Here is a 13406-nt window from a genome sequence, read left to right as displayed (position 1 = left end):
ATTGAGGCAGATGGTGCTTGATGAGCTTCTTGAGGGGCTTATAACACAAGAACTTATCCCTCCATTCCGGCAGCGTTTCCTCCAAATGATTCTTGAAATCCTTTCCGAACTTCATCTCTCTCTCTCTCTCCCCCCTTCTCCTTCTCCGCCTCCTCCTCCCCCTTTTGTCCTCTCTCTATAATTCCGTAAATACCCCTCATACTTCTCACAACTCTTTGGATTAATTTACCTTTCTACCCTCCTCCTTTTGTATAATTAAAAACTTTCGAGGAGGTTGATTTTGAGCGTCTCGCGATGTGCCACTTGGATACCGACTCTCACTGAGCAGGCGTGATCGGTAAGAGTTATATGCTAGTTAGTTCTCTTTGCTGTTTGCTTGCTTGCGCATAATTAATTAATTAAGAAACTTTACGAGTAGTTAGTTGTTTCTTTCCCTCTTTCATTTGTCATCCTCAAATTCGTTTAACAAGATGATGACTAATAAAACTTACATAATTCCCCCGGAATCTTATGTAGTACAATACAGGAAAACTGCCTCCCGAGTCTCGTCCGGCTCTAAAACTATTCGAGAAGACTTTTGCGTAAGAACATGTATGAAACTACTACCTGCGTTGATATCGTCTAAAGCATAAAGTGACATAGCATCCTTCAAATAATACAATGTTTTTTTTTTAACATAAACATAGACATCACGATACATGTGATGCTTTCGAGTTTTAACAACCATGAAGATGAAAAATAAGGCAAGAGTATTCATTCTGTATTACAATATAGACTGGCATCACAACCCGCGGCATCTCTTCAACATTTACATTCGTCCTTATGTTTAAACACTCTTAACAGAGTTGTTTATTTATAGTACGCTAATGTAAAATTAAGCAGTGGCATCCTGAGCTATATTCATGCCAGCTAAGTTCCTGATCAGGTTCTTTGAAGAAGGCAACCCAGCAACCACATCCTCTTCAATCCCGCATTCATTTGTGCCCCTAACAATCTTGAAGTAACCATCCTGCACACGCGCAAAAAGAGAGCCCAATTTAGCGCATATCATGCATCTTAGGCAACACTAATTGGTTTAACCAGATAATCTATTCAGGCACTTACATCACCCCAACCTCTATTCCACTGATTTGCTAGAAGCTGCAGGAGAGAGAAAGAATCGAAATCAGACAGATGAGGTTAGAGGAGAACGAGGTGATAGAAAATTTGAGAAACACATACCCAATATTTTTCACCATCATCACTGGTTCCCCAACCAATCAACTTAACTGCGTGTCCACCCATGACATCGCCTGTAATATGTTTGTAGATCCCTGACTTATAATGAGCAAAATCCTGCAGATGGTAAACGAGACCAATTGAAGATATCCACATGACAAATTAATGTGAAACCAGTGAAACCAAAGTCAAGGATTTCATAAACTAGATATGGTTGTTTGCCATTTTTCTGTACCTCATAAACTGTGAAGGAAACTTCAACAGGACCATTCTTGTAGACCTCTGCCATAATATCCCGAGGATCAGAATTTATTCTGTAAGCATTAACACTGAAGTGCTTTGTTTCTTCCCAAAAAAGATTCTTCACTTTGCACTTCTTTTCGCACTGTGGTGTCGGATAGACAGGTTCACAGCCTGGATGGACACATCCAGCTTCATCAAAATATGGGTCACACTGCAGGAAGGTATATAATTGGGGTAAATTCATGTCATATATCGTTTAGGGACACCAAAAATTTCTTATATACTTCAGTATAAAAAAAGGCAAAGAAGATACGTAAGAAGAATAGCAGCTAAAAAAGTTAGCATATCTTACTTGCCAAGCATAATAAGAGTTTTGAGTGATATCCAATTTAAAGGCAGAAGTGTATTTAATTTGGTAGTATTGATTGGCTAGTCATGTAGTGAAAAAAAAATCTTGGGAAGGCAACTGTCAAGCTAGTAATTGGTTCCAGTGATAAGCTTGGCAACAGCTTGATCCGCTTAATCTATAGGTGTTACTACTCCACTTTTACGGGCATTAATTCACAAGAAGCTGCGGCTTTCACATATATAAAAAGGTCCAAATCAACTTTTGTGGTTTGCCACTTTATTAATTGTGTGCACAAAAAATTTTGTACAGATGTCAGTGATTTGATTAACATTTATAGGCATGAAGTTCTAGTTAAAAGCATCGATCTTTGAATTTTTAAAAAGATCCTGTCCAATGACAAATACTAGCACTGAGGAAAGTATATCCTTGGTGTGCACGACAGTCACATGACATGCTTAATTATCTTTTTTAGATTTCCTTCTGAATTAGTCATGTCCCAAATGGTCTGATGTTGGAACCTGCAGATTTACAACTATGACCACGATGTAATGGTTCCATAACACAAATAGAGAGGGAGGCATATACTCAAAATTCTTTGCTTTCCAAAGAGGAAGTGACTATGTTGTAAGGAATGGGTTTGATGAAGACTGTAAGAATTTTAGGGGTTGGTTGATTGTTTCCTTTGGAAAACAGGGTTTAGAAGTATCAAAACAGCCCCGCGCACAGTAGAAGGAAGCAGCAGCAACCATTAAGAAAAACTATATTCTTCCCACAAACACAAAATTCAAAATCCAGAGTCTGCTACCTCTTCCCCTGATGATAGATAAAGATAATGATGAAGGTAGACATAAAATAAGATAATTATGTAAAAATCACATAAGGTCTTTCATGAGTACTGAATTTGATGGAACCCTTAAATAAATCCAAAATTAAAAAGTTAGGTCTCCTTCTAATCTAGGAGAAACCATGAACAGCATTAGGCAATTCAAAAATGATGACACTCTCACCAAGTTTTACATGGTATTACATGAGGCTTTAGGTCAATGCAGCACATACGAACTGAGTTTCTTATGTCCCAACAAACCCAAGTCAAATATGAATGCTTTTGGCATGACCTAAAGCAAATACATCTATAGATTTGTTTGGGTGTTACAAATTGTTTTTCAGGCTAATATGTAAGTGGTCTTCTGCAAGGAAAATTAAAGAGACAAGAAAGGACTGCAGAGCAAGACCTTGACCTAATTGGGATTCAATTTTACAGATAAAAGTAGACTTGGGTATTGGAAAAGTTAATTATTTCACAGAGCAACTGTTGACTATACACGTTTATTATGAGAAGTGGTAAGTTGTCTTTCTGAAAATGATCTCAAATTACAAGCTTTTACGATAAGCTTCAGCTGGTTTGATCTTTCAAAGAGATGAGGATAACAACCAGCAGAACAGAAACATTTATATGCCTCTCTTCTAACCAAATAAAAATGGTATTGGAACATGATTTTAAGGCCATAGCCATTACTAATGCCTGAGTCAAGGCGGTTTTATGATGAGATCAGCCTATAATTCTTTGCATCCTACTATAACATGAAAATACTATGTTACCTCAACAAGGAAGCGTGTTACAATTGTACAAAATGGTGTGGTCATAAATATGGAATGAGACATGTTAGTTGTAATTAAAGATGCAATTGAGAAAGAGATTTTAACATATGCAATTACCTCATCAGTAACAACACCACTCTGCACAAAGTAGTGCCATGCACGTATAGGGTACCCTCCGTCGCAACCATCCCCACACATAAAACCACAGCAGGACAAGAGGTCATTAACAGAAAGAGAGATGTTCTGCAATGAAAAAGGCAGGTATAAGGAAAAGAACATAGAGTATTTGATTTTCAAATGAAACTAGGAAGTCAATAAAAGCTGCAGGGCGAGGTGATTATACCATGTTAAATTGGATACAGAAACGATCTGACAAATGATAAAAGCTGCAGGGCGAGGTGATTATACCATGTTAAATTGGATACAGAAACGATCTGACAATGATTCCACTGCACCAAATGCCCAACAAGAACCACAGTGTCCCTGCACATCAGAAAAACAAACATTTGAGTACTATATAGAGAAATCTAGCCAAATACTGCTAAGAGAGGCAAAAAAAAACTACTTACCTGATCTTTGGACCAAAAATACAATCAAACAGGACATGCATTAGAAATACGGAAATGTCAGTATCTGTCACAATGAAGAACCACTGATACTAGGATTTGGCTAATACTAACCAAGTATTCTTCCAATAGTGCTACACTGAGGCCAAGCTGTCCTAGCATCAAACTGTCTGGGCAGCCCCAAAGGTTTGCCATGAGATTTAACAGGAATATCTTTCATGGAATTTTGAGGCATCTGCTTCACTCCAAGAATATATTTGAATTGTGCAACCTACAAAACAATAGGAAGTAAATCAGTATGAGGCAACACCTTTCCTCATATTACGCAAGGTCGGATTAAAACTTGGACAAGGTTACCGAGTTGTTTCAAGCACTCACTGTATAATTGGAGAAGCGAGAGTTTATGGAAGCTTTCCATCCTGCATTAGGGTTTGCATTAACCTTCTGTACAATAGAATCCTGCCAAATAAAAAAGAAGTTGAGAATTGTTATCGTAACAAAAGCTAGAACGATGGAACACTAAAATATACATAGTTATGAGAATGTTCCCAAAGAAAATAGAGAAGGAAAAGACCTGAAGAATATTGGATTCTGTCTTGGCCTCAAGGATTGGTACCACGGCGACCACCTACAGGTACACAAAGCGGATATGTCAATTTAACTTCCACAATTTGTATTAGCTTCTTTTACATATTTGATGTCTCCATCAGCTCTTGTTCTATGGAAGGCACAAGAGTTTTTTTTTAAACAATTTAATATAATTAATTTAATAGTTTAGTTTAGATAAATGTTAAAGATTAGTATTCTCCAATACCTATTACTAAGTGAAAATTAGGATTGAGCGCACAGACACAAAAAAGAAACAGAAAAGGGGGAGGAAGAACACTCATACGACTGTTAATTTGTCTGGCATTAACTGAAGGAGGGTTTGAAAGCAGTCTAGAACCTTAAATAGAATGGATTTCTGAAATTCAAGAAGGTTCAAACATAGATGAAACCTGGCAGGCCATACCCAAGAACACTGGAAGAGAAAAGTGTTAAGGAATATTTGATGTATATTTGTTTCTATATGTAGACTATTCCCTTCCTTAGAAGGTACAGCATATTCCTCAATTATGCCGACATTATTCTGTTATTTCATACTATAATTTTATATGTAACTTGTATATAACTATGGTTAATGAAGGAATACAATCAAGCCTTCTTGCTCAATAATTCTTCTTCAGTTATCATGGGATCAGAGCCTAATCTCTAATCAAAAATCTTCAGATCCAATTCGGTTGTCATCCTCATCCGATCAGCACTCAAGTTTCTGGCATCATCCTCTCTGATCAGCATTTGAGTTCCTCTCTGATCAAAATTTGAGTTCCTTTGCCCACTCCAATCAGATATTGCCTTCATCTTTGATCAAACCTCCCGGCTATCGACTGCCTCGTCTTTGTCTCAGTTATCCTTTTCTGAGTACAAATCAGTTCCTCCGAGCATCAATCAGCTCCTTTAGCTTTTAAAGCTTTCACACTGGTTTCATCGGAGACTAGAGCTGCCTTTGACAACTATTTTCTTTCGGCAAAACTGCGCTTCTGTCCTTTTGTGCAAGGGCTAGCATGATTTTTTTCTGGATCAACGCCTCAAGCCCTCAAGCCTTGTGATTGAATATTTTTTTCTTGCCATTTTTGTGCAAGAGCATTGCGTGATTTCTTGCTGGATGAAGTTTTCTTTTTCGTTGTTGAAAAACAATAGCTGCAAATTTTATTGAAAATTTTCCTCAGCTTGATTTGAAATTCACAGGGACCAACTATCGTGATAAAAGGTCAATTTCTGTGCAACTTCTTTTCAACGTTCTTGATCTCATGAGTCAAATTGATGGCGTGCCTCCACTTAAACTGGCAGTGATGGTAGTGATGCCAAACAGACAGCCGCATGGGCTCTTGCAGACCATCGAGCACGCTGAATTATTTCTTCCTCCATAGAATTTGATATCTGTATGCAACTTGTCAGTTTCCAACGATGCGTGCAATGTGGCTCCAATTGCAAGGACTCTATCAGCCTATGTTGCATAGGTACGAGTACCGGTACGGTATGAGTAAGAGTATGGGAAATGACAAATTTGTAAAAGGTAGGTTTAGGGGGCACGGCTATATAAATATTTATATACACCCATATATTATATATTGGAATTAATAAGTTATATGAGAACAAGGATGAGAATAAAAATTCCTATAATATATTTATGTTTCTCTTATTATGTGAATTATAAATTGAAAAATCACTAGTTTTTGAACTAGGCATTCAAACAAGCTTCAAGAAGTGGATGTGAAGTGGATATATGTCCAGAAAATGTATGACGAGTGTTTTAATTTAAAACATGTATTTTATAATTAGGTACATGCCCGAATAAATGTATGCATACATGCAAGGAGTGTCCAAGGAGTTTGGGTACGGGTATGTGTTGGGTACGGGTATGGCTTCAAATTAGAAGTACCCAAGTAACATAGCTATCAACAGTCTAGCTATGCCCACTCGTATGTTGTTTACCAAGAACTCTCTTTAGCTCAATAAGATGAGTGATCCATCCAAGAGTTCTACAGTTCTGTGCAGGCTCAATGGCGTCAGCTTGCAATAATGGATGAACCTTTGTGCAAGGCTTGTTGGGCTTCTACATGTGCCACCAAGCAATGTCTTGTTCACGATCAACATCGATTATTCCAATTTCTAAAGCGTCTGCAACAAGAATACGAGTCATTGCATAGTCAAATTCTTCATCTATCACCACTACCCACTCTTAATGATACCTTAGCCGAGCTTATAGCTGAAGCAACACGTCAGCGTGCCTTGAGTACAAAGACCATTTCTACTCCGAATGTTCTTGTTGCTCAACACCCACCTGTTACTCAATCATCCCCGCCCACTACCTCAGCACCTTCAATTCCTATCAACACGCAGGGGATCAACAATTGTCGCTATTGTCTTCACCCTAGACATATCATTCAAAATTGTTTCAAGCGCCAACAAGATGAGAAATGACACCCTCACCAATAGCCGATTACTACTGTAGCTTTTTCCAGTAATAGATGTTGAGTCCCCTCAAAACCATATTCTTTTTATAGTGACCCTAGAGAATCTCAGTGTGTTTGGCTGCACTTGTCTCATTCTTTTACCATTACATGAACGAGACCAGTTGTCTCCTTATTCTGCCATTTGTGTTTTTCTTAAATAGTCTTAAGCACATAAGGAATGATCCAATTACAAAGAGACTTCGTGTTTCTTGAGATGTGACATTTCTAGAGCATATCCAATATTATTGTAGACAGTCGCTCGATGCCAATGATACATCATCGACTTCAATTGATCTTTCATTCCTTGAACTTACTAAAACCTTCTATTACGACAGATTCAGCATCAATATCACCATCTCCATCTCCATCCTCATCTCCATCTACTGATGATCATGAACATACATGCTCCACTTCCGTCTACTGACCATTCAGTCACTTCGGATAATCATTCTTCGCTAGTTGATCGCCGCTATTTAGTTGTCTTCAAACTTTACTCTACTTTTTTAGGCATTCTTGATGGCTATTTATTCACACCATGAGCCTACATCTTAGCCTCTTCTCCTGAGTGGCAAACAACTATGGCAGAGGAGTTAGCCGCTCTTCAGCAGATATGTACATGGGAGCTTGTCTCATTACCTTCAGGCAAAGTCCTGGTCAGTTGTAAGTGGGTTTACAAAATCAAAACTGATTTAGATGGCACCATAGATTGATACAAAGCATGTCTCATTGCTCGTAGTTTTACCCAAAAGAATGGCATTGACTATGAGGAGACTTCTGCTACCATAGCTAAGATGACCTCTGTTCAAGCTCTCATTCTCTACTAGCTTGATGTGAAGAATGCATTTCTTCACAATGGCCTCTCTAGTCTCTACTAGCTTGATGTGAAGAACGCATTTCTTTATGGTGATTCATGATGAAGTTTATATGCAACCTCCTTCAAGTCTTCCTCATTCTCTACGACAAGTTTGTCATCTTCGTCGTGCATGAAATGTTCTAAAATAAGATCTATGAGCTTGGTTTGAGAAATTCAGCTCTGCAGTACTTGGTATGTGTTTTATCTAGAGTAAGGCTAATCATGCCATGTTTTTTCATACTTCTAGTCAAGGTCGTCCTTCTCCTTTATGTTGATTTATGGTCATTACTGGAGATGACCCTTCATTTCTAGATACTATAAAGACTTCTCTTTATCAGAAATTTGCTAGATACTATAAAGACTTCTCTTTATCAGAAATTTGAGACGAAGGAACTAGTGCATCCTTGATATCTTCTAGGCCTTGAAGTTAGCATATGGGCCACAAGGATATCTTCTTTCTCAACAAAAAACACTCTGATCCCTTGGTTTGTGTCGAGTTGACTGATGACCAGATCATAAATTGGCACTTGATATAGGTGAACGTTTGGGAAATCCCACTAGGTATCATGAACTTGTTGGTGCTCTGGTATATCTCACGTAGAAATTGCTTATATCGTCCATGTGGTGAGCGAAATCGTTCAATCTCCCACATTTGTTCATTATGTCGTTGTACTTCAGGGTTTACACTATATTAGTGGTACTTTTATCTCGAGCTCTTTTATTCTCCTCAATGTCAGCGCAACAACTTCGGGCCTTCTTTGATTCTGACTAGGCACGATGATGCTACTGATCTTTAATTTGTTCCTGGATTTTGTGTTTCTTGGTGATACTCTTATATAATGGAGGGCTAAGAAGCTAGATGTTGTTTCTAAGTCTAGTGCTAAAGCTGAGTATCAAGCTATATCTAATACTACATCCAAGATTATTTGGTTGCAATAGCTTCTACGTGACATGGGCATTGATTCTCTCACACACTCCTCTCTAATGCGACAATCAAAACGCAATAAAGATTGCCATCAATCCAGTGTTCATGAACGCACAAAACATATTGAGATTGATTGTCATTTCATAAGCGACCATTATTTGAAGACTAGGTCAATGTCTCTACAATATGTTTGTTCGGAACTCCAGCTTGTTGATTTCTTCACCAAAACTCACACCTCCAAACGTCGTTAGTTTTCAAATAATAAACTCTCGGTGTTTGCTTACCGTGAGTTTGACGCACTCTTAGTGTTTTGATCCACCATGAGTTCGATGCCAGGGGGGTGCGTTAAGGAATATTTGATGTATATTTGTTTCTACATGTAGCTTATTCCCTTCCTTATGGGTACAATATATTCCTCGATTGTGCTGGTATTATTCTGTTATTTCATACAATAATTGTATACGCAACTTTTATATAATTATGGTTAATGAAGGAATACGATTAAGCCTTCTTCCTCGATAGTTCTTCTTCAATTATCAAGAAGAATATAATTGCTATGTAGAAATTCGGGCTCGATTGCTTGAAAGTAGGACGAGAGTCCTTCATCGAGGATGAAGGAGTGGATCTAGGGACCAATCTCAAGGACGTATACAGTTTTACTAGATCAGGAACCTGATTCAAGTAAAAACATTTAGTAATCAATGTTGACTTGGGAAATAGAAAGTAATGGAGAGAGATAAAGAAGGGTTGAAAATACAAAATCCTTTATAAATCCAAGGGGAGAAAAAATTTCTGAGGAAAAGACTTTACTCTTTTTTTTTTACGGATTTAGGAGTATTTATGTTATAATTAATAATTAATGTAAAGAATTGGAGGATTTATTTCAACGTACATAAATATATAATACATATAGTTGGGAAGACAAACATCTCAAAAAATGTTTATTTTTGACGATGATAGCCGCTAATGAAGGATGAGGAAAGAAAAAGAGAGACAGATTAGTTGAGCCGATGAGTTAGGAAAGCAAGCAAGGAAGGGAGAAAGGGAGAAAAGAGAGACACCTGCTGCCAAAGTTGGATCGGTGTGGCCAAAACAAGGAGCAGCAGAAGCACCGGAACCGATCTGACCCAACCCACCATCACTCTCTTTCCTTCTTGATCAGTTCTTCTCCTCTCTCTCTCTCTCTCTCCCCCTCTCTCTGTGGATCGCAAGGAGGAGCGTGTACACTTTGGATTCCTAATATTGTTACTTCGATCGATTGATGATATTTATTTATTTTATTTTTATATGAAAGACGTGCGTCAGGCGGAAACGGACGGGAGGGGGAATCTTTACAATAATAATATGACGGTGCCCCATCCGTGATTGGCCGTAACGGTTGGCGACCCCAAGAGAGCAGCGTTTATTACGGAACTACCCCATCTAGATTGCGTGTAGTATGCACGAACCTCTACGCCTATGTAGTGTTGCCACTTGCCGTGATATTTCCCTCGCTTCGGAAACAGCCAAAACTCCCCCCACAATCCGGCCTGACGATCTCCACATGGGATTTTTTTTTTTTTTCCCCCACCCATTTCTTTTCGGCCCTTCGGTTCGCTGGGTTTGAAGGGGGAGAAACGGGTGTGGAAACGCTGTCACCTCAGACTTTTTTCTCTCCCTAGTTTCCTTCCCCAACCGAGAGAAATCGAGAAAAATCCTGGTCACCTCTCACAATCGCACTCTCGTTTCTCTCGTTGATTCCTTTGGTGACGCTAGGGTTACCTCCTTGCTCTCCTCCCGCTAGAAATCTCCCGCGGCCTTCTTCGTCAACGCTGAAATTGACTCCTTCACCTTTCTCTCTCTTCCATTAGATTCATCTCCTCTTCCTCTTCAGTTTACAGATTCCGCGACAACAGCAATGGAGCTCTCGATCTCTCCTCTCCTCTCCTCTCCTCTCCTCGACGCCTACGAGCCCACCAAAATCCCAAATCTGCCCTCCTCGGTCGCCAGTGTGGCAGCGAGCCACTACCATTCTCTTGCAGTGACGACCGACGGCGAGGTCTGGGCACAGGGGAGAAACGTCGAGGGCCAACTTGGGAGAGGTGCCAACTCCCCAAGGTCGATCCTTTCCCTCGTTTTCTCCTTTGTTTTGGGTATAATTTCAATAAAACCATAATTCACACTTGTTTGAGGTCCTACAACGAAATGCAATGAGATTTGGTAGAGTTGAATAGTCAAATTTTAGATTGGCTTAAATATTTTGAACTTATTTTACCTACCATGGAGCGCTTAATTAACCAATTATCTAGAAATGATAGAAATTTGCATGGAAACCCCATGACATTTAGATGCTTGAATTGTTCAAAGGAAGTCTCATCTAACATGCATCTGAGGATGGAAATTTTTTACGATTATTGGGTTTTTTGTTGCTATTTGTGCTCGTCGTCAAGCTCCCATGATTGTTTTTTGTTACTATGTTGATTCGAGCTTGTTTAGCTCTATGTTGTTGGGTTTGTGGTTGCTATTTGTGCTCGTCGTCGAGTTCCCGTGACTGTTTTTTGTTATTATGCTGATTCGAGCTTGTTTAGCTCTATGTTGTTGGGTTTTTACGACCCATCTGTTCTCATCTGGTGTGAGCTTTGACGCTACATGATGGGATATTCTAAAGTTATGAATGAAGGTTTCTTTACTATCAACCAAGCGTATACTAAAATCATCAACATTAGGAATACCCTTGTTTAACAACTTCAGAAGAGCCTCCTCCTTCTTCTTGATTTTTCTGTTCTTCAACAAATCCCAACTGTATTCATCAGCCTTACAGTAGTACCTGATTTTTGGCCTCTCATCATCCTTGTGGTGTGTTATTGTAATTATCTCTAGACAAACTTTCTTCTTCTTTTCTTCAGTGAAAGGGGTTCGGACTAGCTGTGATCGCGTCCTAATCCCGGTACTTGGTCCCCTTGTCCCCTTTGAAATTAATTTCTTCGATCTCTTCTTATAAACGTGTGCCTCCTTTTTCTCCTCCTCTTTCTCTTCATCTTTCTTCTCTTATTTTTTCTCTTCCTCAACTTTCTCCTCCTCTTTCTCTTCCTCTTTTTTCTCCTCCTCTTTCTCTACCTCTTTTTTCGCTTCTTGTTTCTCCACATTCTCACCATCATCTCCTTCTCTTCAACTTTCTCCACATTCTCAACTTCCATATCTTGTCAGTCTTCCTTCTCTATCTCCTTATCTTCTTGCCAGCTTCTTGTTTTTTCTCTTCTTTTTCATTTATTTCCTTTTCCATTTGCACAACCTCCTCCGCATTATGACAAGCTTCCTTTCCAATATTGGTTACATCGTCATAATCGAAGCAACCAACATCGTCACCCTATTAATAGAATGAATATTATTTTCTCTTCTTCTGTGCAGCCTTTGTATGCCTATCATTCTGGGATATAATAGTCTTCACATTCTTCTTCAGGTCTTCGGGGTCAATCAGGTCAGCAGTTCCTTCATAGATCTCCAATGTCCTGTTAAGTCGTTTTATCTCCTTGGAGCAAGCATCCCATTGAAGGCGCTTGCTACGCTTGACAACATGAAGCAATTTCCAATTTAGTTTGGTCGTATTCCTCCAAAATTGAATTTACTCTTCACTTAGTAACTTCTCTATCTCATCTTCTCTTTCAAGAGCATCACTGATATGTTGGGAGAAAATCTGAAAAAATAACCATAATACCCATTACCCACATAAAATCTACAAAATTAAGGATAATAGTAATGAAAATCCACAAAATTTGAAATGTTAACATGTAAGAATGAAAGTTAACATGTTAATCTAAAAATTAACATGTACATAATTTAAGTTAACACGTAAGAATAACATATAACATGTAAGCATGAAAGATAACATATAATGGTAACAATTATCATGATATGTTATTTATTCACATGTTCTGCTGAACGTTTACATTTAACACTAACTCGACATGAAACAATATAATTATCTCGGTCAACACGCGCGCATCAATCAACACGTGCACGTCAACCAACACGCGTTCGACGGCCAGTCCCGCAATGAAGCGTACAAGTCAACAAGACGATAAATTACGCGAAACAGGAGAAACTATAAGTCTCGGAAAAGTCAGGAAACATACAAGTTCGGCAGAAGCGACGGACCCGCGCTAGCCCGGGACGGAACAGACCAACCCGCGCAAGCGCGGGTCGGTTGATTCCGACCCGTGCATGCGCGGGTCGGATGTGACCGACCCACATAAGCGTGGGTCGGATCTGTCTGACCCGCGCCGCGCAGTCTGGAGCCCGAAACATGTTTTGGCGGTTTTTAAACGGTTTTTCCTAGGATTTATCTGTTCCAGGGGTTGTTGAGGAGTCAAAGGAGCACGAATTTCAGCGAGGGTTGACAGATCTTGGCGAGTTCTTCGGCATAAAGAAGGAGAGTTCGAGTGATCCGACGCCCGTTTTCCCTATTTCCTTGAGATCGGGCTTGGTCTTGATCTCGAGAAAAGCTACTGATTTCACTTGGTCAATCTCGGCGCTTCAAATCAAATACTTCCTCGGCGAAGGCGAAGCTCTGCCAAATTTTTCATCAACCGGATCCAGATCTAAGGCGGTCCACGGATAA

General features: G+C 39.3%; 2 protein-coding genes across 2 annotated transcripts in view; both read right to left on the bottom strand.

The window, feature by feature from the left end:
• Positions 1-115, bottom strand: part of LOC109831963 (SPX domain-containing protein 4-like) — a 5017-nt gene extending 4902 nt beyond the window's left edge. The window contains 2 exon segments of the mRNA XM_020399457.1: positions 1-15; positions 17-115. The exon segment at positions 1-15 is cut by the window's left edge and continues 219 nt beyond it. Coding sequence (XP_020255046.1) covers positions 1-15; positions 17-115 — 114 coding nt within the window.
• On the bottom strand, positions 616-10087 carry LOC109831962 (cathepsin B-like). The gene is made up of 11 exons (XM_020399455.1): positions 9871-10087; positions 4550-4603; positions 4354-4434; positions 4090-4246; positions 3979-3983; positions 3818-3892; positions 3527-3652; positions 1454-1672; positions 1222-1335; positions 1105-1140; positions 616-1009 (listed from the first exon to the last, which is right to left on the bottom strand). The coding sequence occupies exons 1-11, from the start codon at positions 9946-9948 to the stop codon at positions 875-877; spliced, it is 1080 nt and encodes a 359-aa protein (XP_020255044.1). The 5' UTR covers positions 9949-10087; the 3' UTR covers positions 616-874.

This window comes from Asparagus officinalis, chromosome 2, assembly GCF_001876935.1.
Source record: "Asparagus officinalis chromosome 2, Aspof.V1, whole genome shotgun sequence".
Taxonomy (NCBI): domain Eukaryota; kingdom Viridiplantae; phylum Streptophyta; class Magnoliopsida; order Asparagales; family Asparagaceae; genus Asparagus; species Asparagus officinalis.
Note: the sequence above shows the minus strand (reverse complement) of the source record. Positions and strands in the feature narration are given on the sequence as shown.